Consider the following 23320-nt stretch of genomic DNA (forward strand, 5'->3'; position numbering starts at 1 on the left):
CAGCATTGCAGCATACTCGCACAAGGATGAAGATGATGATTTTTGGTGAACTGGTAATTTGCTGGTGATTGTTTTTACACTTTTGAAGAAATGCATGAACACCAACATGTTCCTTGTATTTGTTGTAAAGTGAAAGATTAAAAGAGATTTTGCTTTCACTTTTTTTATTTTCATTAAAAAAACAATAACAGGCCAATTGTGTGTGGGTTTTATCTCTTCAGCAAAACATGATGTTGATTTGTTTGTCCTCCAAATGATTGATAGGTAGCTTTTTTTTTCTTCTTCACGTTTTTGGTTGATTCAAAAGGAGACACTTGCAATTCACACTTTGGCTAATAGCCATTGCAAAAATGTCGAAGCTTGTTTAAAAGTTACAATTCACTGGGGGTAAGCCCTTCAACATTCATAGAAAAGATTTGTAGAAAATGTTTACTAATAAGATTTACATACAATCAGCTAAAGTAACCTAAAAGCATCTACAATTACTGAGCTAATCATTAAACAAAACAAGAACAGGCAAACACTGCCTACTTTCACAAAGTCAGCAAACCTCATCGTGTCTCAACTCTGCATTCAATCTTCATGCAACAAAAAAGTTAGCGCAGCAACTAACAGAATAAAATGATTACACAACAGTAATTATAACACATCAAATTCCAATGCAATTATAGAAAAATGATGAAAAAAAATGTTCTTAAAGATTTTACACAGTTCACACCTTCAAGTTCTTTAGATAATCCAAACTTGTTCCACCCAAACACACTTCCGGTTTGATCGCACTGTTGAGTCACTACAGGTCAAAATAATAAACTAAAACAGTAAGTTTGAGGGCTCAAATACTTATTTGTAATTAATGGCTGCAGTCAATAATTGTTGTTATGGCTTATATTGGCATGCTATAATACAGAGTGAAATTTAGGCTATGAAATTCTACTCTCTGTCCACAATATTAGGTACAGCCGCACTATGTAATATGAACCAATACAAGAACTGTATGAAACATTCTATTCAAACATGATACGATTACTGTATTATTATAAAATATTAAAAATCCTTAATACACAAGTACTCACAATTTGTCAAATTTAAACTACCTCATAGGTTTTCCTCCAATCAACTAGGCTACTAGCATTTCCAAAAGGCACAACCATTTATTTTATTGTAAAAAGTAATATATACAGTTAACAAGGAGCTACTTCCATTTATGGCTAGAAAAGTGGTGGACTCACTATTTGGCAAGCATTAGGTCAAGCTAAAAGTTCTACTAAGTCTTGAGAAAGCGACGGTGAAACCCTTTACAAGGATACGCTTGCTGTAAAGTGACACAAAAGATGAAAAAAAGTTCTCAGCTTGACAATAATAGAAACACAAGAATGTAACGATATCCTTCCAACATTATTGTAATGGCTATTTTATAATATAGTTTTTCAATTGGATCACATTAATGCTTTTCAAACTGAAAGCTTTGGAGGAAGCACAACAGCATGAGAAAAATAATGAAAAACTGTTGATGTTTTTTTTCTACGATGAAAAGACCCTGTAAGGAATTGTTCAAGTGAGCTCATTTTAGGAGGCATATTTTTGGTTTGAGTCAGCGTCAGTTCTCTAAAAGTGTGAATTTGAAGCCCTTTTCATGCCAAAGTGGAAAACATTGTGAAGCCATAAAAAAACATTTTTACAGATTCATTAAAAATGCAAAAAAATACTTTTCAGGAGGGGCTTTCCAATTTCTTGACATATTCATTGGAGAGGCAGGGGGGGGGGGGGTCATTAGCTATAAACTATTATCATTCAAATGATATCATTCAATCATGAAATATTTCACTGTGTATATAGTAAATTAATTTCTACGATATTCTTATTTTTTGCGATGCACCATTAAATAGTCTGGAGTATAGTAAAGGTCTCACTTTGAATTGGATTTAACAGGTATACCTAATGTTGTGGCTTAGTGAGCATTCACATATACAAAATTATAGTTGTACAGTACATGCTTTACATTTTTTCATTGTTCATCCAGCTCCAGCAGACCCCTGAGGTAGAGTTAATATAGGCCAGGAAGTTAATACGTTTGCACATAAGACTGCCTTCATGCACGTTTATCCAATTTTTAAATCTGTTGAAATAAATTCACAGTCATGTTTTTGTGCGTGTCATGAGTAGATTTTACAGCCTTAATAAACTTGGGAACAATTCAATACTTGTCAATGTATTGCCTCTTGTCACACTGTGGTTACCATATGTGTAACCAGAATAATAATGTGGATTCACCTTGCAAATAGTGGTTTGAAAATAATGACAACCAAAGAAGCATGTAAAAGAAGCAAAATACTGCATGTGGAATTAGTGCAGAAGCTGAAGCGTGTTAGTCTGTTAGTACGGCACAGGTGGTTATTGTAGCCCGACGGGTTCAGAATGGCCTTGTGTGCCCTTTGCGTGAACGTGTGTGTGCGTGTGTGCAATGGCCTTATGTGTAGGAATGAAGGCATTCCTTGGAGCGTGACGTGATGTCCTGCAGCTCCTGCTCCTCTTTCATTTTGATGTCTTGGTAGGCATGCATTTGACTGGCGTCCTTAAGGTAGGCCCAGTTTGCGGAGAGAATCATGAGGAAGTGGATCTGGAACAGAAGGGTGAGGTGGGTGGCCGGTGAGCAGGGCAAAGAGAAGAGGCAAAGCAAAAAGCTTGTCAAAAGGAGTCTTAAACTACAGTGCAGTGGACACCCGCTATTCGTGAGAGGAAGAGACAGCTAATAGCGAAAAGTCATGAATTATTGACAGTCATTATAACTGCAAATGAAAGAAAGAAACAACACGAACACCCAGCATGTCGGCCCTAATTTTTTGGGGGGGGATTAAACGTTACACAAAGGGAAGGCAATAGACCCTTTGTAGTTGTGGCGTCAAATCACGTCTGAGCGTTTTGATTCTTGTATTTGCCAATGTGGTGAGACCTAAACTAATATGAAAGCGAAAGTGAGATTTATCGGTTTTTTATTATTATTATTGGTAACAGGGGGAAAGATTAAAGCTACAAGGGAATTTTCTGAAAGTTTTTTTCATAAATTTGCAGCTACGTAAGTACTATGGCCTGATGATGAGCGATATCTCAAATGAAAGATTTTGAGCACTTTTCTGATCTGTATTTTTTTTCATAGGTTGACACAATGACCAAAGATATGTGGAAATATCACAAATTTTCACCACTTAATCTCACTTTACTTTTCATTAATTATGTCCGCCTTATGAATAATAGTGACGTTTCAAATTGGTTTGACGTCAAAAGGGTCTATTATTGTCAGATGGTGATTTGTATTAATTATTAAAATACTACAGAAATGACACCTTAACAGCATGTGGGTGAGTAGAAAAAGAAAGCCAGAGGATGCAAGCTTTTGGAGGTTAGTACAGAGCGTGCGCAAATAATCTAAATTTATGTCGTTTCAACACATTTTCATCAGGATTTAAGAAATAAACGAAGTAATTTTTTTTTTTTAAACAAAATTTGTTTATTTTATAAAGAATGTAAAGGCTACAGTCTTCAAAGGAAAAAACAAGATGTAATTAAATATATGAAAATGGTAAGTGACTATAAACAGACTTTTAAGCTCAGTGTTAAGATAAAAAAAGGCTCTTCAATGGCACTTTCGAGAAGAAATGAAGGACAACATTTTATAGTGAAGGCAAAACCAGCATCTGCTCTAATGTAAAAAAAAAAACACATTTAACCTTTTTTTTGAAAATCATAATCATACTAATGAGGAGTAGTTTTAGAGCCACACTGAAACTAACAAAAGACTTTGAGAATTAAGTTGAAAGGTTAAGAGAAGTGTGATTTTTTATTTTTGATTTTATTTTTGATTTAGAAAAAAATGTATACTATTTTGTGCTAGGAAAATAAACGTTTTGAAAAAAATTTGATACAATGTTACAAGAATAGTCATAGTCATGAAGCTGTGAAAAAAGAGAAAAGTAAAAAGTAAAGGAACAAGAATAAAGTTATAACATGAGCCAAAAAATAAAAGTCATTTATAAGAAAAAAGAACTAATTAATGAAAATAAAGTTGTAATATTACAATGCTAAATGATTAAAAATGGTTTCCTCATATGTTCAATAATTATTTTATTTTCAGTGTGGCTCTAACACACCATGAAAACGTAACTTAAACGAGATATGAGCCTTCGTTATATGCTAGACGTAAAATATGAAAGACGTGACAAGTCATGAGAGGGTTTATGACAAATAAAAGCGGCCTCAAAATTTCTTCAAATGTAAACTTGACAATTATTTGCATTTATCTAATGTGATGCATTTAAGCAGATCCAATGACGTCAAGTGAATACTGATGACTAAATGCTGTCTTCTCTGTGAGCATGTAAATTGAAGAATATAAATAACACTGGTGTGGTTTTTTTAGGCGTGCGTACTGCGAGAAAGTCATGTGACATCATCTAGAAGTGCGTGAGACAAACTAGTCTAAACACTCCAAGTGTCATTAGGCGTCCTCGCTAAGAAAAAAAAAAGCGCACAGTCAACAATTTACACTTTGTTCTACGAGAGGTTTTCTGTCTATTGTTTTTAGTTGGTTTTGCGGCGAGCGCCGTGCCGCGCTGTTGTTAAAAACAACAACAAGAAAAATGAAATTAAAACTTAGTGCAGCAGTCTTCTCGACTCTTAAACTTCAAAACGGCATAGTTATAAGTGGTAGCCATCATGTAGATCAGCTGGTGGAAGAGAACAAGAGAAGGTTGTGAGAGAACATGCGGGTGTACTCGGACCGCTTTGTTAAAAAAAATAAAAAGTCAGCTCGCAATGCAAATAGATCACACTTGAGTCTAGAGACACACAAAAGCTTTGGATGTACAAACATCAACGTGAAGTCAGACCTCATGAGAATTTAGTACGAATACAAACAAGACAGAATCACTGCCCAAGTGCAGTTCAGTTGTGTTTAACTTCTTGATACATTTTTATTTAATCTTTAAAAAGTACTGTTTATTTTATTTAGGTCCAAATTGTACTCATGTTTCATGTGCAATAGCTTTTTTATTGATTCATGAAGTCACAAATATTGATTGGCAATGCATATACAGTCTTCCTCCTTATTTTATGTATCTTCTCTTAACGCACCTCCTCAATTTGAAGTAAGATGAAAAAAATGGTTCTTCAGTGGTTCCACTATACTAATGTAAAAGATGAATTCAGTTTTGGGGTGATACCCAATAGAGCTTTTGTATTATTTTTTTTTTGATAACATACACTAACCCTGTAATCGTATTGGCACTATAAAAGCGTTTGTTTAGGTTCATAGTCATTGCTGACTTGAAACATTTTTGTATAATTTTCCACTAAATTCTCATGAGAACACAGTGCTAGAATCTTTGCAGATGGATTGCTAAAATGGAATGCGAGAGAATCACAACATTGACATATTTTGTGTTAAGGCTTTCTTACCAGAGCGATCACAGTGGCTCCAGCTCCAGCACAGGCTACGATGTACAAGTGATATGACAGGTAGAACTGAAAAAGAAAAAAAAAATTGTGTCACATCTGTTTTCTCTACATTAGGGCCACGGCACATACTTGGAAGATTTTGTCTCACCTCGCTGGTGTTGCAGATGTCACCTAGCGTGGATCCACAGGCCTTCCCTGGTGTTGCACTCCATGGGATGATTCCTGAAAGCTCATGGGTTACTTTGAAACTTTGACAAAAGTCTGCTCCCGTAGCTGCCAAGAAGTTCGCCACGTCTTACCGTACTGACGGACGTCCACGCAGATGGAGTCGATGTCGGTGAGGTTGGATGCGGACGATTTCATGGTAGCGCACGTGGACCACATGTTGTAAAAGAGGAAGACGGGCACGGCGGAGAAGCCGAATACGCCCAGCCAGGCCACGCCCAGAATGTAGGTGATGAACACAAACTGAGGACACACACGGACAGCATCAGAAATATATCCATCACATCCATCTATTTATTTACTTATTTACAATTTGTATATGTGCAGCACTTTGTTGAGTTCTTAAAATGGATTAAAATTAATTAACCATTACTTTAAACATAGTTTTCATGATTTTTGAAGAAAAGTCAGAATGCTGTCTTTCTGACAAAATATAATTAATTCAAATTCATTGAATTAATTATTATTATTATTATTATTATAAGTAGAATAAATGGTTGTATTTCCATTATTCTATTATTATTCTTTTTCAGAAAATTATTATCATTATTACGAAAACAAATTGATGTTTTCACAAGTGTGTGTATTAATACCAAAACAAGAATGTAAAATAAATAATACATAGTACATAAATAAATGCGTAAGGTTGTAACTCTTTTGTGGGATTTTGCTTCATTTTGTTCTTTTGCGTCTCCAAAAATACGTGAGGAAGCTCCTCCTTTGGGAGCGACTATGTGGTGTGCTTAACTTTCTCCCAATTCATCTTTCCTCCGCGCACTTAATAACTTCCAACAATCAACTGTGACATGCCGATGGGCTGTTTACAAAAATACCATTCCGCTGATGCATCGCCCGCAGAGGGTGGTCTTAAACTCGCTGTGCAGCTCCTTGACGGCGCCGGTGGTGTAGAAGCCCTCAGCAAGCAGGATGATGCCGTACAGGAAGAAGAAGGAGGCGATGCCGTAGATGACGTACTGCATCAGCTGTATTCTGAAACCAGACCAAAACGCAGAGCGGCTGCTCACTCTCAGTCCAAGTGTAGAGAGACACTTGATGACGATGTCTCCGGAGGAACTTTGAAAGTCAACAGAGGCTTCTAAATCGACGCATACACCAAACATGCTCAGCTCCTGTCATTCCTCCTTTGTTACCGAGGCTAATGGACGCTTTTGTAACAAGGTCCATATTAGGACAGCTCTGGCCCAGCATTTGGAAAACACAGTGGACTAAAAATAACCAGAATGAAGTCATTAAAGTGGTTTGCTTTTCATACATTTGGCCTCCTGTGATACCAGCAGAGAAAGATTACATCACAAACTTTGGAGTCAAACATAATCAAATTTTCTCTAAAATTCCATCTTATCGAGATGCCACACAGATTCCACTTACACGTCGGTGAGCATGGCGTGATCACTGGCCACCGTGGAGAAGTGACTTTCCAGGATGCTGACGGTTCCCGTGAGTGCCACGTGACCGCAGCCGCAGAAGAGGGCCACGCCGGAGAAGCACAAGATGGTCGCCACCAGCGACGCGTACGGCACACCGCCTAAACATTTGATGCAGCACTCGAAGCAACCTGAAAACAAATAAGATTGAAACACGGGATTTAAAACTAATTCATTCATTTGTGCAGGTTGTCATAGAAACACGCGTGTTGTGGAAATCGATGGCAGATGAAGTGACCCACACGGGGGCCACCTTTCTCTCGGGTGGTCGCACAAAGCTGCAAACCAACCAACCACACGCAACATGTTTTCCTTCTCCTGCGAGTGTGTGTGCGTGACAGGATGTTGTCGTCTGGGACGTCCTGCTTATGTTTGAAAGCGTGCGTGCATCCAAATGCGGTAAAGATGCTTCATGATGACATGGTTGATGTGCAACACAACAATGTTTGCTTCTTCTCACCACAATTTTAGAATCTGAGCATGAATGTTTCTGCTTCCTTCTGCTAGTAATTCCCAGATTTTATTCTTGCTTTTTCCATCAGGCTTAGCTGCTCGGGAGCTGAGTAGGTTTAAACAGATCTACAACCACTGGCACTTTAACTCGACCGCTCATCCGGACTGTTTGTGTAGTTCGGGGTGATGCTAAAATATTTGTCCCGGGCTGGGAATCGCAGGCGTCTGTGAAGGTCTGAATAGATGTGGGACAAAATGTTCCGGGCTTTTCTGTTTTACTGGAGCAAACTATCCGACAGGAAATACAAGCAGGGCTAAACATTTGCTTTCTTTGGTCAAGAGCTCAAGGTGGAGGATTTTCTTTGGAAGGAAGAGCCAGAACTTCAAATCTGAGAAGGAATTCAAATTCATTCAACGTGCCAGTTCGTAATTAAGTCCTATCAGGAAATGGAAATACGAGCATATGTGGAGTCATCCATCTCCTGATGCAACTTGCCATGGTAGCCACTTTAGCACACTTCCTGACTTTGATATCTCTGATGGACACATATAGGTGCTGTGTCTCCGCACAGGATATTGAGTCCAGCTGCAAAGTGATTCAAGTCCTTTTAAAGAGGGAAGCGATGCGTGAATCAGAATGACGTGGACTCAATCATTGTCTATATTTATAATAAATTCCTGTTGATTGTCCCAAACAGACTCACATGACCCCTGGTCACAAAATTAGGTACATGTGACTTTTTTAGGTCAGATTCTTTGAGTGCTCATTAGTGGGTGATGAAGTAAGATTAAATGTGTCTTTCCACATGTTGGCTGCTCGACGATCGGTGTGTGACACATGTTTAAAACATCAGCCAGTCGGGCCCCTGACTGCGCTTCTCTTCTCTGTTTAGAACATCTTTACAAGCAGTCAGTAAGCAAATACCGTTCTTTGCCCCAGAGTCAACTGCAGATGGCTTATGCAGCTGCGTGGATTTGACAAAGTTATATTTTAATAATATGGATGTATGGAAAAAAAACCCCGCACACAACAGCTTTTGGCTGTACAAAATGGGCCCCGTAAATTCAGACAGAGAATGTTTCTTACAGTTGCGGTTAAAAGCTTCTATCAACCAGCATTCTATGCAATGGAACAACAGAAATCTCAAATTGTAGAGTTAACAAAGTTTTGTTTTGTTATTTAATTATATTTACTTTGAGAAAATTAGCTTAAAATTTACAACACGATGGGTTGAATGTCCAAAACATCACATGCGGCCTATGCATTATATGTTTTGACATAAAATTTCTTATCGAGTTTGACAGCTAACAAATCCCATCGGCCATAATAAAAATCACGTTGGCAACTTTGTTCCCTTTGATGACTTTCACATGGTTCGGATCTCACTGCCACACAGCTCTCCTGCTCCGGTTAGGATTGTGAAGGCGACGGGAGGATGAGGGGGAGGGCCAGACAACTTGTTTGTGTTAAGCTCTCATTTGTCACGCTGGCATCACAAGGAGAGAGATACTTGTGAGTGTCATTGTGTGAGAGAAAAGGAAAAAAAAAAAAAAACAGAGGCAGAGGCCAAGAAGTTTGAAAACAAAGACGTGTCTGTGTGCGTCTCTCCATCACATCCAGTTCATTCAGAGCTCCAATGAGAACCGCGGCAAGGCTTTTTCCGGCCAACCGCTGGGTTCCAACCAGAATTGAAAATGCAGCGCTTGGCCTTGAGAGTCATCTAGACCACTTTAAAAAAAAAGTGTCTCCTGAGATGAAGGAGGATGGCCAGAAGGGCATCTTTGCCTTATATGTCATCACCGAGACATCGCGCATTAACTATCCTGCAGCTGGCGCCCCCGCCGTCCCACAAGCCCCCCATAACCCCCCCCGCTACATCCATCCATATATCACCACCAACCACAACATGACCACGGCCTGTCATCACCACAAAGCTGAAAACCTTCCAACAGCTGGAAAGCGTAAATACAGGGCACCCTCGGAATTATAACACAATCTAGTCATCCATTTTCTATAGTGATTGTCTTCATTAGGGGGTGTGTGTATGTATCTCCAACCTGACTTAATGATTGGTGGAGTGCACCCTGGACTGGTAACCAGTCAATCATAATTATGGTCCTGCTGAGGTACAATTTAGAGTCATTCATTTTATTTCTTAACAGAGAGGAGAAAACCCATACAAGATTGAGTTTCCAACACAGAACAAACATGCTAACCATTAGTTCACATTGAAAACAGCAGGGGCCCAAAATTGAACCCTGTGGAACACCATATGTGTGACTCAGAGGCTGAGACAAAGTTCTGACTGCCAAAGGATATCCTAACGCTTAAAAAAAGAACATGTCAGTAATGAAAAGTGGATCTCCACGCATTTAGCCATTTTAAAGCTGAAAACATTTTTAATTTAACATCCAAAAGAACATTCAAGGACCACAGTACAAGTTTGTAGAGAACAACGTTCTTATTTACTACATCACTACCACAAGCCTGCTCAAAACCTACAGTATTGAATATTTCATTTGTATATTAATTTTTCCGTTTTATTAGGCTGTCATGTGAAACATATTTGGATTCACACGTCGTATATCATCGTCGAGCCCCTGCAGGCCGGTATCACTGTAAAAAAGCACCGTCCGCCTTTTATCTGATGTGTAACCCTCATTGCTAACAGATGTGTCTGTTTACAGCTAACCATTGTTTGCTGGCACTCGGAAGGCAGCGCTGCCAAAACACGAACATATCTATGAGTCTTATTTTCCACCCTCGCTCCACTTAAAAGTCATGATGCCGCTAATGGCCTCCCTCCCGAGACAAGGCCGATCGGAGTGAGGGGAAATTTATCAAAAGTGGCCTCTGTGTTTACTTTGCTGAGACGGCAAGCAGCAGTTGTCCGATGATACCCGCCGACTGCTTCTCATCCATCCACAGTTGAACCGTCACAATAAAAACTGATAAATCTACAAATAAACCGATGGTAGCAATGTTCTGTCAGAGATTTTAATGTGACATATGTTTATTATTGTGGTCGCGGTTCATTGCACTGCAGCATACCCAGCGTTGTTTCTAATATATAAATATTTGGTTATAAAACATTAATAAACTGTCCAGTTGCCATATTGTCTGACATCCGTCCGTCCGTCCGTCCATTGATCCATCTGAATACAACTTATTCTATTCTGGTTTGGAAGAATTGGAACCTATCCCAGCTGACTTTGGGTGAAAGGCAGTCTTCACCCTAGACCGGTCTCGCCAGACCAATGAAACAGACAACCATTTATACTCACATTCCCACCATAGTGGGAATTGAACCCGAAAGTCGATCGACTAAACCTCAATGCCATCCAAAATCCTACAATGTTCGTCCAAATACTGTTCTGGCCCTAACTTGACCATCACTTAATTGTTCAACGTGTGAAGCAAGTATGCTGTTCCCAGACTCTTTCAGAGACCAAAGTAGCACCATGAATATCAATGCCGATAGATTCCTGATGGATGAGGGTGAACCCCAAGTAGGACCTCAACTTTTGAGTTGTCAAGAAGCTTTGCGTTTCCCATGTGAGGTCAAAGAGGTGTGTGTCTACTGGAATCGTCATATTTTGGATAAAAAAACGAAGAAGTTGAAGAGGAGCACAAAGAAGTGGCGGTGGTTAGACGGCGCGCGCACACAAGGCAGCTTGTTAAAAATACAGATGGGCGAGGGCCGATGGCAAGTGATGACCGAGGCGACAGGGGGAAAGAGGATCTTGGCAACGACGCGTAGAGAGGCCCCCGGGGGCATGCTAATGAGAGAAAGGCCTTTCAGTGGGGAGTGGGGTGAAGGGGGGGCTGGATTGGGGTCTTCTCACGGATACCAGACTTAGGAGAAAAAGGGGGAGCCTCAGGGGTCAGGGAAGCGAACTTAGCAGGGATCCCACAACACAACAACAAATGGCCGCACTAATCTTGAGACTTTTTTTTTTTCATGGGCGGCTCTGTTGAACACCAGGCGAGCTGACATCATGCTTGTAAAGACGAGATGCTTCGTTGGAACTCCTTTTATGATCACATTAGGACATTTATTGGATCTTTATTTTGTAATCGCCAAACTAATTGCACCACAAGTTAAAACCAAACACAAATTAAGTATTAGGAGTGGCATTAATCAGCTCCATCCCCTTCAAACATGGAAAAAGCATTTCAAATGGGATTATTTAAGGTATTTACACAACGTCCTCGGTTTACATGGATACAATACATACGTTTTCATGGTTACGATAAAAAAAAACAATGCTGTGACTTGAGCTCAGTGAGCATCTTATGGCCGCACTCCCCATTCACCCTCTATTTATTTATCTATTTATTTATTTTTTTGTTTGTTTGTTTGTTTGTTTATGCATTTATCTGGCAGTGAATAAACTTAATAAAGATTTTATGATCTAAATTACATGTCAACGTCCATTGGTTTCTTTAGAATTTTTTTTTTTTGTAACTTTTGAAAATTTACAATGTAGCAAGGCATACACAGAAAAAGTTTGATCTCAGTAATCCAAGCAAGTGAGAGGGTTGCTCACTCTGGACCTCATCTGAATGAGGGTGATGACCAAATTGTGAAACCAAGACACGGCCCTCATTGTGAACTTTCACACAACGAGCTCGACGACGGTGAATGCTCCACAGTCGGCCCACAAAAGATCACTTCTCAGGCAGCCGATTTGGTAAATCGTTACAAAAGCGTCGAAACTATGAAGCATGGAGGGTGTGGCCCACTGGTAAATACCGTGTGGTGAAGTGACACAGTTCTAAACAACACTCACTGTCTGCCTCCAGTCAAACTCATTGATTGCTTAAACAAAAAGCGCGGGCCACAAACTCATTACAGCGATTTTACTGACCCACTTCTGGCAGACAAGTTCGATATGTGAAAAACAAAAACAAAAACAGTCCAGTAGTTCCGGATTACATTGAGCAACAAACCGATGTCGATTGAGTTGAAGGGGTTTGCTTGCTGTCTCAAAAAAGTGACATTTTATCAGACTGAGAGGGAGGAAATAAGAGTAAAAAAGGAGAAAACCACAAGGAGTTGATTTATATGATGACTCGTGCCTCTTTGGGGCTCGGTGGAAAAAAAAGCATCTTTTTCCGCTTGGGTGCCTTCAAAGGCCCTTTTGCACCGCATTTTACGCTTACAGCGCATGACAGTAAATCTTCAGTGGACTCGTGTTGTTTCGGAAGCTCACAGCACAGAGGCTAGAACTCTAGTTACTTTACTGTAGACATGGCAGGGTTGAAATAATTTTTGTTTTTTTAAAAAAATGCCTAATTTTAGTGAAGCTTTTTTTTTTTAAATCAACGATTGAGTGATGCGTAATGTATCAAATCATAAAATTCACTTTAGCTGATCAGGTTGCCACATGCGTGGGCGCACGTGTTTGAGGTACTAAAGTACTCATAAAGTGGAATATCAACCCATAAGAGGAACATTTTGCAGCACTTAAGTAGCAGTTTCCTCCTCAAATTTCAAACCCTTTCCTGCTGTTATAACGAGTTTTTGACCAAACAATGGCCAACAACAGCGCCTGACTCAGCACTATTCTAATTGCATGTTTGTGTTAGCTTCTTATTAGGTCTGGGAACGCTCTCCAGTCATGTTTTCCTTCAGTCGTTCTTCCAAAAAGAATAGAAAAAAAACAGAATATGTGGCTCATCCACAGGCGCTGTGGTTTTGGCTGGCGGCACGTGGCAAGAAAAGTGTGAGACAGATGCTTCGTATTACTGTAGGCACGCTTGCAAAGATGTCGCAGAGCCTCAAACTGACAATTTAAGGATGTTCTTTGTCTCATTTAAAAAAAAAAAACATTGCATTTTTCGTGAATAGTTGTCTTTTTTTAAATGTGCAAATGTGAAATGATGCTTCCAGGCTACAGAGAGCTCATCTTTTCAAAAGCTGACCAAAAAAAGTTACGGTGAAAATATATACCTCCATTTTCCACTTAGGATAATGGAGGATAATAAGCTTGCTTCGTTTCCAGTTCATATTGATCTTACATTACAGAAAAATGTAATGCCAGAAACTCGCACGCACGCACACCACTAAAAAGTAGCATAATGGGAAAACAAGTTTCTCATAAACACATTTGTTTTGGGCTCTATTTGTGTATATTTTTTACTCTAATTATATAAGACAAGCATTAAAATAATTTAAAAAAATAACATATTTTATTGATCTATATTAATGTGACATACTTTTGATTTCATTTAAATTGATAGTAAGATTTCATTATTTGTTTAGATATTTTTGTACACATAAATAATACATTCATTTTAAATTACATTTAAAAATGTTAAAACCTTTTCGTACGTTTGTCTTTACACGATATGTTTACTCGCCTGTAAATCCAATTCTGTGCGGTTAATCCCTTGCATGCACCGACGCCATTGCCATAAGCATCTTTATATTTAGCTCGCAGCAGCAGCAGCCAATCAGCAGCCTTGAGTGATTCATCTTGTCCGATCAGCTCAGTTAAGTGATCTAAAGTCCGCCATTGTGAGAAAAGTCATGCAAGCAACGAAAGATATTTTCCCCCCTTCGTGGTTGAACAATGTGTTGACATAACGGGTTGATATCTGTTATGCCTCACGTGGTTGTGCGCCGTGAACCATCATTCAACCCTAACTGATTATGACCACAAACACGTGCAATACCTTGCCAAACTCTACAATACACATGCTGAGTGCACCCTCAGATGACAGTTAAAACTGATACGGGCCTCTTTTGGAGCAGACGTATGAGAATTGGACCGCACTTGTAATGTCAATATGCTTATCCATGCCAAAACTTTTAGCAAGAGTGGGAAAAGAATTGTGGGGTGCGGTATTTGCGTTTGGTGGATAGCTACATCTTGGTGTGACGGACGTGGCTAATTCCTGCTTCAACGACAAGGTTTAAGTATGATGATGGGCGAAAACTATTAACTAACTGTGGAAATAAAAGGAAATGAATCCTTCTAATATACATAAAAGATGCAGAATCATCACATTTGTTTGCTACCTGTTTGCTAGATTGAATTCCACTTGGCTCATTGAAAATATATTTTTATTAATGCGCGGCGGAGCGCTTTCATTGTGATTTGAACAATAAAATTGAAATATATTATTTTTTTCTTATGAGGAAAGAACAATAAGTGCAGTTTCCCAGTTTTATGTCGAAAGACATTACGAATACGACGACTGGCATCGACCATTTTTCATTCTGCGATGGGGGAATTTGATGTCACAAGAGGAAATTGTTCTTTGTGGACTATTGAAAAAATATTTTGTCTCTTTAAAACACATGCTGGGACAAAAATTTTGATTGTTGTTGCTATAGGAAACCAGGCGACATCATTCACTCCATATGAGCATTTCCTCAACTCATTCTCACAGTCCAGCTGCTCGCCTTGACACACACACAGACACAAATACACACACACACACTCGACATAATGGAAACGACAGTGGGTGTGGGGTGTCAAGAGGTATTTCCCATGAACGGAGGGAGCCCTCCCTCTTGGGATCTCTTTCCGCTATTGTCCTCAGCCTCACGCCGCCAACCTCTCACCCCTGACCCAACACTTGGCCCTGTTTCAAACCCTCCTGGACAGGCCCCTGCCCCCACAAGCCTCCACTGCCCACAACCTGTCACAGCAAAGTGGCTCAGCAGACCTATTTAATTCAATTACTTGGCCTTGAGGTGCACAAAGCCGACATCCTGGTTCTGGATCAGAGTAGGAAAAAAAACCATCACCTGAATATAACGCTAGCACATCGAGCCGGACTCAGACAAGGGCAAAGGGAATCCTAACAAGTGGCCAGCGGACGCTTCTGGCTGTGTACACTTCACTGACCTCCTGTGAGAGTGGGTCAATCCATGGCCTTATTGCTTTAAGCGGTAACAAGCAGCCATCTATCCAAAAGCATCCAGTGTGCAAAGCGAAAGCCATTTGGGACTCCATCCACTCGTGTAATGCTGACTTTCAACTCTCGCTGTGCGTACAATCCACCAAAGTGAATGACCAATATAAACAGTGACAGCTGTACCTCAAATTACAATATTGCAATGAGTCTCTTTAAATAATGCCATTTTGTCTTTGCATTATGAGCAATGTTCAATGTTATCATTTGATGGCACCGATACCAAGCCCCGATACCACAAGTACTTTTGATACATTAAATTTTTTCCCCAAAATTGATCATTCTAAACAAAGCACTAATGTCCCCAAATAGCATTTTTCCTTATATTTCCAATAATAGTTCCATGAAATCAATTATGAGTCAAAAACTAAGCAGTCCGATAGATTGATTGAGTGGCGTGTCCGTTTGGTCCACATCGTGTTCAATCACTCGCACATATTCTCTACGTTAAGAACAGTCATAAAAAGTAGCTCTACACTTTCCAGATGTTGCCGATGTATTTTCCCATACAATGGGAGTCAAATGATTCAAATGACTTTGGAGACATTGAGGACTTTGGAGACATTCATAACGTGCACACATATCCCGCTATGGGTTTGTGTGTGTGTGGTTTAGGAGCTCACAAATTTGAGAACACCCCTTCCAAAAAAAAGCTGTTGTTTACTGCCATTCCTCTTCGTCAGCTAAACCAGATGGGAGCGCTGCCAAACGTTCCCTTTTTGCATAACTCCAGTGTCATATTTAAAAATACAGCATTATTTGTCTGCAGTCTAAAAACGCAACTGTTCATTCAATCGGCTTGGACTCCCTCCTCCGCATCTGTCACTGCACAAAAGCTCAACTTTTGCAGACTTTGGACAGCTTGGCAGAGACACTTCCTGTGGGCCTATCGTGCTTTCCTCCGGAGGATTGTAAGCAGACAATGAGAGCTCTCGCATGGAAACAAGTGAGAGAGAAAGCAGGTGTGCGCAGTGGCCTTTAACTTGGCAGCCTTGGGTGCACAACATCAGGATGAGTCATCAAACTTTGGCGCCATGCTCCGCCCACACGCAAACTGGATTGGAGAATTGAATTGCTAGAATAAGCTAAATTCATTTTTTATGGCTGTCAAATGACAGAATTATGTGTTTTTAGACATGGATTTTTTTTTTCTGGGTCTACTCATGATTGATATGCCTACCAAATTTTGTTTCTAAGGACATTTGAATAAAAAATAAATAAATAAAAATCTGAGCGAGTTATTCGGGCAAATTTTCATCACCAAGCCTACAAAATATGTTGAGTAAGACACTGAGTTAATCTTCCTTATTTGTACTGCATCCTAAATTTGACAAAGCATTGCACCATTGCAACATCTCGATATGCAAAACACACCAGAGCTTTCATTCTACATTCACGCCAGCTACAATCTGCCGCTGGGCTTTCCTGCAAAGCTCTGTGCGATTTTCATTGGGTGCACCCAGGGAGGGGGGGACACCCCCGACATGCTTTTGTCTTACGGTTGTTTAGCAGCGGCGGTGAGCACAAAGGCCGATCTGTGGCGACTTGAATACACTCGAGCGGGCACTTGGCCAACAGCTCGATCCTTGCAGGGTCCCACCGTGGAGGAGCGCACTAATGAATTCTGCTCTCACACACAAACGCAAATGAACTTGCAGGAGAATTAGCTGGAAGGGATTCTTCTTCGACACAACTCATTTCAACTGGTGGTGCTGAAAGGAAGATTCACATGCAGCTGTTGAAAGCTCACTTGTGGATTTAATGTGTACAGGGTTAACAAAATTTATGAGTAACACAACTAAAGATTATTTAAGGTATCAGCTGTTGCTTGGATGATTTTTTGTTTTGAATATCAAAATTTAGGAGGGGGCTGGAACGGATTTATGACATTACAATTCATTTTAATGTGTAAAGACGATTTGAGATACACGTTTTGAGTTACGAGCATGGTCACTGAACGAATTAAGATCGTAGGTCAAGGTGTCACTATGTGTCAAGGTTTGGATAATCCATAAACTCTGCATTAGGTTACACAAGAGTGCGTAATAGAGTGACTTTTGCTAAGATCGCAGCTCTGCCAACCATGTAAATAAGTGTGGTGATATAATAGAGAAGAATGTTTTATATAATGTTTCGCTTTGTTTCGACCACAGTGCATCATATGATTGAGAGCACAGTTGCAATTACACGGCTCAGCCACTATGTCAAATTAGCAAATTCCTCTTGACTTGTCACAGCCACGCTATGGAATTAAGCACTGTTTGCGTCAGATCAATGTGATGCCAATAAAAAATTCACTTCATGATACTGTATTCTATCATTGATCACTTTTATCCTGCTTTTCTAAAAGACTTAAGGTATCAGCTTTGGTCTTCAACCCCCACTGGTTAACCCCCCCCCCCCCCCCCCCCCCAAACACCCCTGCAGTTTTAATCCTCTGGCCCAGATCCTGACCGACCTCTCTAGACTTAAAGTGTCTAGGCGACCACTCGACTCGCCTCAACACTTCAGGCTACGAGCAAAAAAAATGCATAATTACTTCTGTAATGTTTCCTTGCATACGTGAAAAAAGTTGAGCTTGCACGCCTGTTGAATGAATGCTCACTGGCTGCATGCTTCCATTGTGTCCCCATGGGCCTTCCAGAACAATCATCTGACTATGAACAAAAACACCGATGCAGACCTCTACGCCACTGGCAAACAGCAGACGTGCAAGCTGCCAACATATGGCGGATGTGTCGAAAAACACCTCATTAAAAGTTTTATCGGGCATGTGCGTGGCAGGAGGTTACGTTTATTTGGCAAAATAAAGGTTAGATTGTGTTTTATGCTGCTGTAAATCAATGAAGGAGTAAATTCTGAATTATGGAACATTGAAAGTCAAACAATCAAAATTCAGAATGATCAGAATGTGCCAGATGGACAAAGCAAAAGCAATCCATTTTTTTTATGGCAAAAGTGTGAGGTTATGCAATGGCTAAGTCAATCAGCATGCATTTCACTTGCTGAAGACACAAATGGAAGCAAAAGGCCCTCAAGAGCAAGCAGGAAGTGAAGACAGCTGCAGTAGAGGCCTGAAATTAAAAAGCACATTTTGTTCGTTTCACTTCAAATCCATTGTGGTGGTGTTTTTTGAGCCAAAAAGATGAGAATTGTGTCACTGGCCCAGTATAGGATCGTGTGGGCAAATCCGGACAAAACACAAACGCACAGTGAACAGGCTTCCAAGTCGGGGTCAAGGTCACTCACTGCACATGCTTGAGCACAGGCATCCCCAGTCTGGACCTTCTACTCTGATCACTTCTCAAGTCACAATAGTCAATGGGCTTGCTTTGTCTTTAACAGGTCAGAACTTTCCACAACATTAACATGCAAGCAGCGCAGCACACTTGCTGCAGGAAAGAACAAAACTTCAGAGTTGAAAATGTCATCATGTGTCGAAACGTCAGCTAGTCAATGAGGATGTTAATGATGATATTGGTAATTTGTTCTCATTTCTCATGGGAGGTGACAATGGTGAGACAGAAAGCAGGAAAAAAAAAAAAGATTACGTATGAAAATTGAATGCAGTTAACTGTATTTTGGCTGGCAAATGGAAACAAGCCCAGAAATGATGCAAGTGTGACGGCTGCCTCATTACTGAGCATCATTTCTGCAATTAATGACAACAAACGGAATACGTAATGTTGTTTCGGGTTGATTGATGGGTCATCGGAGGTTAGCGCATTTGAGGCATTTTTTGGCTGTCGCATCTCAAGGGGGACGTTAAGGGAGATAAACAACTTTTCATGCTCACATTTATGCCTAGGGTATTCAAGCAAAAAAAAAAAAAAAACTTTCCTCTGCTCCGATTCAGGATGCTGGGTCACGGCACACACGATCCACCACCGTGTGTGTGCTGATGTGACACTTTCCAGACATAGATGAGACTGGAATGTGGAAATCTGAGACAGGAGACTCATCTTCGAAGACACAAAATCATAACAAAGTGCTTGTGCGTGTGTGAGTTATCTCAAAGTGAACTTTGTAACATCTGACACCACGTTCATGCCTCTGCGCTGTCAAGAGGCATCTGGAAAACATCTGTCATCACCCAGGCATTACCGAACGTCAGCCGAGAAGCACTCACTTCATATTTAATGTCGTGTTCTAAAATCTGGACCCGATTTCGACAACCTTCACTGTCTACGATTCGGGAAAAGTTTCCGTAAAGGATGAAAAGTGTGAATTTTACGACGAGAGTCTGGCTCCAAATGGTGTGCTATGTTTGATTATTTAGGTCTTAAATGTGACACAAAATGGAATCTTCACAAAACAATCAGCTTTATAAAACTAAATATAATATATATAAAAATACAAACATGACATTATGATGAACAATGACTCATTGGATTTGTCAACAAGAACCAAAAATAGACACCCTCCTCAAATAGGCACCTCATTAGAAAGAAAAAAAAACAGACTGCAGCAGTAATTAACTCATAGATGCTAGATGTCCCTTGACCTGGATTTGAACCCTGACCCTGAGTCCAAAGTCAATGTTGCCAACTGACTCATCAAGCCACCTCCAACATTTGCTTCAATTTCAGTACACAAAACTGCCCAAAATGGCAACCAGCTTCAGCCCGCCCAATTCCAATCTTCAATCCAATCTGCCGGGTCAAAATAATGAACCTAATTTTGTGTGAAAGTAACCGTCTTCTCATAATTCACAGCTATTCAACAAGTGGGTTAAAATTGTTTAAGTGTGTGTGGACTGGTGGCTCGTCAATCACACGGCACATAGTATAAACAAATAACAAAATGTGCTTGCAATGGGTCGGACTTGCATGTTTTGGGGGGGTGTGAGAAAATCGTAATATGACAAAATGGTGGCAACATGTGACCACACGAGGAAATGCCCTTACGGCTTGCGGGTGAAAACTTGTTGGATGAAAGCGAGGAATAACATCCTCACATCTCAACTCCAAGCAACCAAGTCTTGTATTTATGGTTTTAAGCCCATGATGTTCTCTCGCTGTGTTAACCACAAAACAAGATGGTGGTTACCGTGTGAGAATAAAGAAGAAAGAGGAGGAGGGTTAGAGGATTCCGTTCAAAGGCCATGTTGCTGCGAGACTCTCAGGCGATTCAACAAACTTGGGTGTTCGTGAACGGAGGCGCCGCACAAAGGAGCGCCTCCAAATTAGGAGCACAAAGACGCCACTGTGGGAGCCTCCCAGCGAATTAATGAGCACTGATACATATTCTCACAAACGCCTCATAACAAATACGGGGAGGGGTGTCACGAGATTGCATGGCTGCGGCCATTTTGTGGTAAAATGTCCTGAAACTGAGACAGTTTTGTTATTATTAAAAAAATAACAATAATATAGTGGGGAAAACTAATTTCTTTTGACTCTTTGTTTCAGTTCCTTGGCCATTATGCTGCTCTTCTTGGTGTGTGCACCTTGAACCCCTAGGGGCAGTAAAATCCAGGCCATAAAGAATGTATGCCAGTAAGTATGGTCGGATTAACTGTCTACGTGTGTTGCTCCACCGTTATTCCATCACAGATGCTATTGGTGAGCTCATCTACGGTGTTTCCCATTATCTGCACATTTCCAGACAGTTATGTGCTTGTTTTAGGAGCAGAACATGCATCATTTTTTTTCCATTTTCCTTTTAACTTCTTTTTACACTTGAATGGCAGCTAAGAAGAAAAACAGCAGTTTATGACAGCAGCAGTGAAATTGATTTCCATTGCTTTTCCAGGAAAATCTGACACAAAAAAGAATTACACTTAAGAAGATCTTGAAATTTTTGTAAAGAAGTTTTTTTGGTTCTCACTTATTAGGATTACACAACATCAACTGATTTCTACTTAACTGTGCTAAGGGGTGGGGGCCAAGCAAATTCTATTCCATTTGGAGCTGATAGGACTTTTTGGGAGCATATCCAGCATAATGTTAATGCATTGTGGAAGAATTATTCCCTATTGTAAAAAAATACAAAAAAAAACCACCAACAACATTGAACAGTGTTATCCCATTATTGTTTTGAGTAAACTAGACATAAATATTGATTGGACAGCAAAGTGCTGATGTGTTGGGTGGGAGCGTATTGGGGGGGGGGGGGACACTCTGTTAAAACCATTCAAAACGTGACAGTGTTCTGGAGGCACCAATTCCCTGTGATTGTTTGATTTACTTACAGCTATTTTACTAGAACAATGCAAGACTATCAAGCAGTGAGTGATTGAATCTGATTGCTGATCAATCACTGATTGGCAAAGGCGTGCATCTATTGTGAGACAATAACGCGAGTGAGTGAAGGCACATACAGGCGCGATCAGGCAACACTTAATCTCTCTAATCGCTTTCCTCGACTCAATCCCACTTCGGACGCAACACATATTCCAAAACACACCGCAACTACATTTTTTAAATTTTGGTTCAAAGTTTGAACGGACTATTACGCACGGGGAAAAAAAGTTTGCACAGCCACATAAATCAAAGCCTGCGCGTTATTTTGAGTGGATGAATAAAAAGTTAAATGCACTCACCCATGTTTAAAGGTCTTCCCCGTGAGTCCGAGGGCGTAACCGTCAGATGCAAACCGTCGAGCTGTTTTGGGTGCACCGCTTCTCGCGAATCCTGAGATGCGCCCTAACTGGACGCTCGCAAACACTTTGGAGACAGCCCCGGTGACGTCGTCAACAAGGGTGGGAGGGGTCTAGGATGAGGATAGAGAGAAGAAATAGACTTCCATGAAAAAGCCTTTGAAATCTTTTTGAAGATTCACTCACTGATGCCATAAAATGCCTAAGTCATTTCACACACACGCAAAAAAAGTTTTTTTTAACTTCGTATTAGTAGATACTGTCACAAAATAAATCTTACTACAAGCATACAAAGAACACTGCAAAAAAATATATGAGTTTTCTTATAGGGTGCATGGATAATGAGGAGGGGGGGTGGCATTTTGACAACATCCAAAAACACACAGTTTTAGCATCATGAGACATCCATCATTCCATTTTCCAGAGGGCAACTTCAGCAGGGAAGCCCAAACTTCTCTCTACCCAGCCACTTCGAATGAGCCGCTTATTATAGACTAGCTCATCAACTCCGCACATTTACTCCAACTGATAAGAACATTTTAGTATACTTTGCTATCTAACACTGATTATTCACACATTTTACATAGTAGCGCGACTGCATGGCAAGAACGTCTGACTTTTGCAGTGGTCGCTTTCACACATTTTTTGTCATCATTAAAGAATTTTTTTTAAAGTGAAACCTTTTTTAGTTTCCTTATTCTCCCCTCCAGAAGAGTGAAGAAAGCGAAGCTTTGATGTAAGACTAAAGAATAAAGACTTGCTTTCAATCAAAGAAAACTTTAATAAAACGCTTGAAGGCCTTAGTAATTGTCTGACGTTCTACAGAAGGTCTCAAGATGATGAGTCATTATTAACTGCATCCCCTAAGCCTTGTGAAGTCAAAGGAAAGCTTGTTGTCCATGTGTTTATGGTGATCACAATAACGTGACATCTAAGTGCAGTTGAGAATTTGTTTCCAGTTTTTCATCAGTGGAAATCACTTAACATGTATACTGCATTAAAGGACTACAACAGCAACCACAACCATTGACACTGGAAAAAAAAAAATGTTGGGTGAACTCAAAATTACAAACCAACTAATCAAATTTGAAGTTGGGGAGTTCAAGTAAATCTTTTAAGTTCTGCCGTTGTGAATATTTGCTTTCCCACATTTCACAACAAAGAAATATCAGTTTACACAACCGCAGTGCCTTGTACTATTCCCCACAACCCCCA

General features: G+C 40.1%; 2 protein-coding genes across 6 annotated transcripts in view; one reads left to right on the plus strand and one right to left on the minus strand.

Annotated features, from left to right (window-relative positions):
• Window positions 1–23320, plus strand: part of ofd1 (OFD1 centriole and centriolar satellite protein) — a 117985-nt gene that overhangs the window by 5872 nt on the left and 88793 nt on the right. For 2 of the 4 annotated variants that reach the window (XM_049727999.2, XM_049728000.2), the window contains exon 22: window positions 4–86. In XM_049727999.2, coding sequence (XP_049583956.1) covers window positions 4–49 — 46 coding nt within the window. In that variant the 3' untranslated portion in view covers window positions 50–86. Of the gene's footprint in view, window positions 1–3; window positions 197–23320 lie in introns of those variants that run through there. The other 2 variants (XM_049727998.2, XM_049728001.1) reach the window with 1 other exon arrangement.
• gpm6bb (glycoprotein M6Bb) lies at window positions 148–22208 on the minus strand. Of its 2 annotated transcripts, none has more exons than XM_049728046.2 (7): window positions 22049–22208; window positions 7066–7252; window positions 6510–6666; window positions 5751–5919; window positions 5600–5673; window positions 5452–5517; window positions 148–2617 (listed from the first exon to the last, which is right to left on the minus strand). In XM_049728046.2, exons 1-7 carry the CDS (start codon window positions 22050–22052, stop codon window positions 2468–2470), a joined length of 807 nt encoding a protein of 268 aa, XP_049584003.1. In that variant the 5' UTR covers window positions 22053–22208; the 3' UTR covers window positions 148–2467. The 2 variants fall into 2 exon arrangements, with proteins under 2 accessions (XP_049584003.1, XP_049584004.1); XM_049728047.2 differs by lacking the exon at window positions 148–2617 and adding an exon at window positions 3481–4721 and having other exon boundaries at window positions 22049–22207.

Source organism: Syngnathus scovelli, chromosome 8 (assembly GCF_024217435.2).
Source record: "Syngnathus scovelli strain Florida chromosome 8, RoL_Ssco_1.2, whole genome shotgun sequence".
NCBI lineage: Eukaryota > Metazoa > Chordata > Actinopteri > Syngnathiformes > Syngnathidae > Syngnathus > Syngnathus scovelli.

Coding starts and splice junctions, on each gene's coding strand:
- gpm6bb (XM_049728046.2), bottom strand. Junction 5,920..6,509: donor GGCGATGCATCAGCGGAATG/GTATTTTTGTAA, acceptor GTGTGTCCTCAG/TTTGTGTTCATCACCTACAT. Junction 5,518..5,599: donor ACATCTGCAACACCAGCGAG/GTGAGACAAAAT, acceptor TTTCTTTTTCAG/TTCTACCTGTCATATCACTT.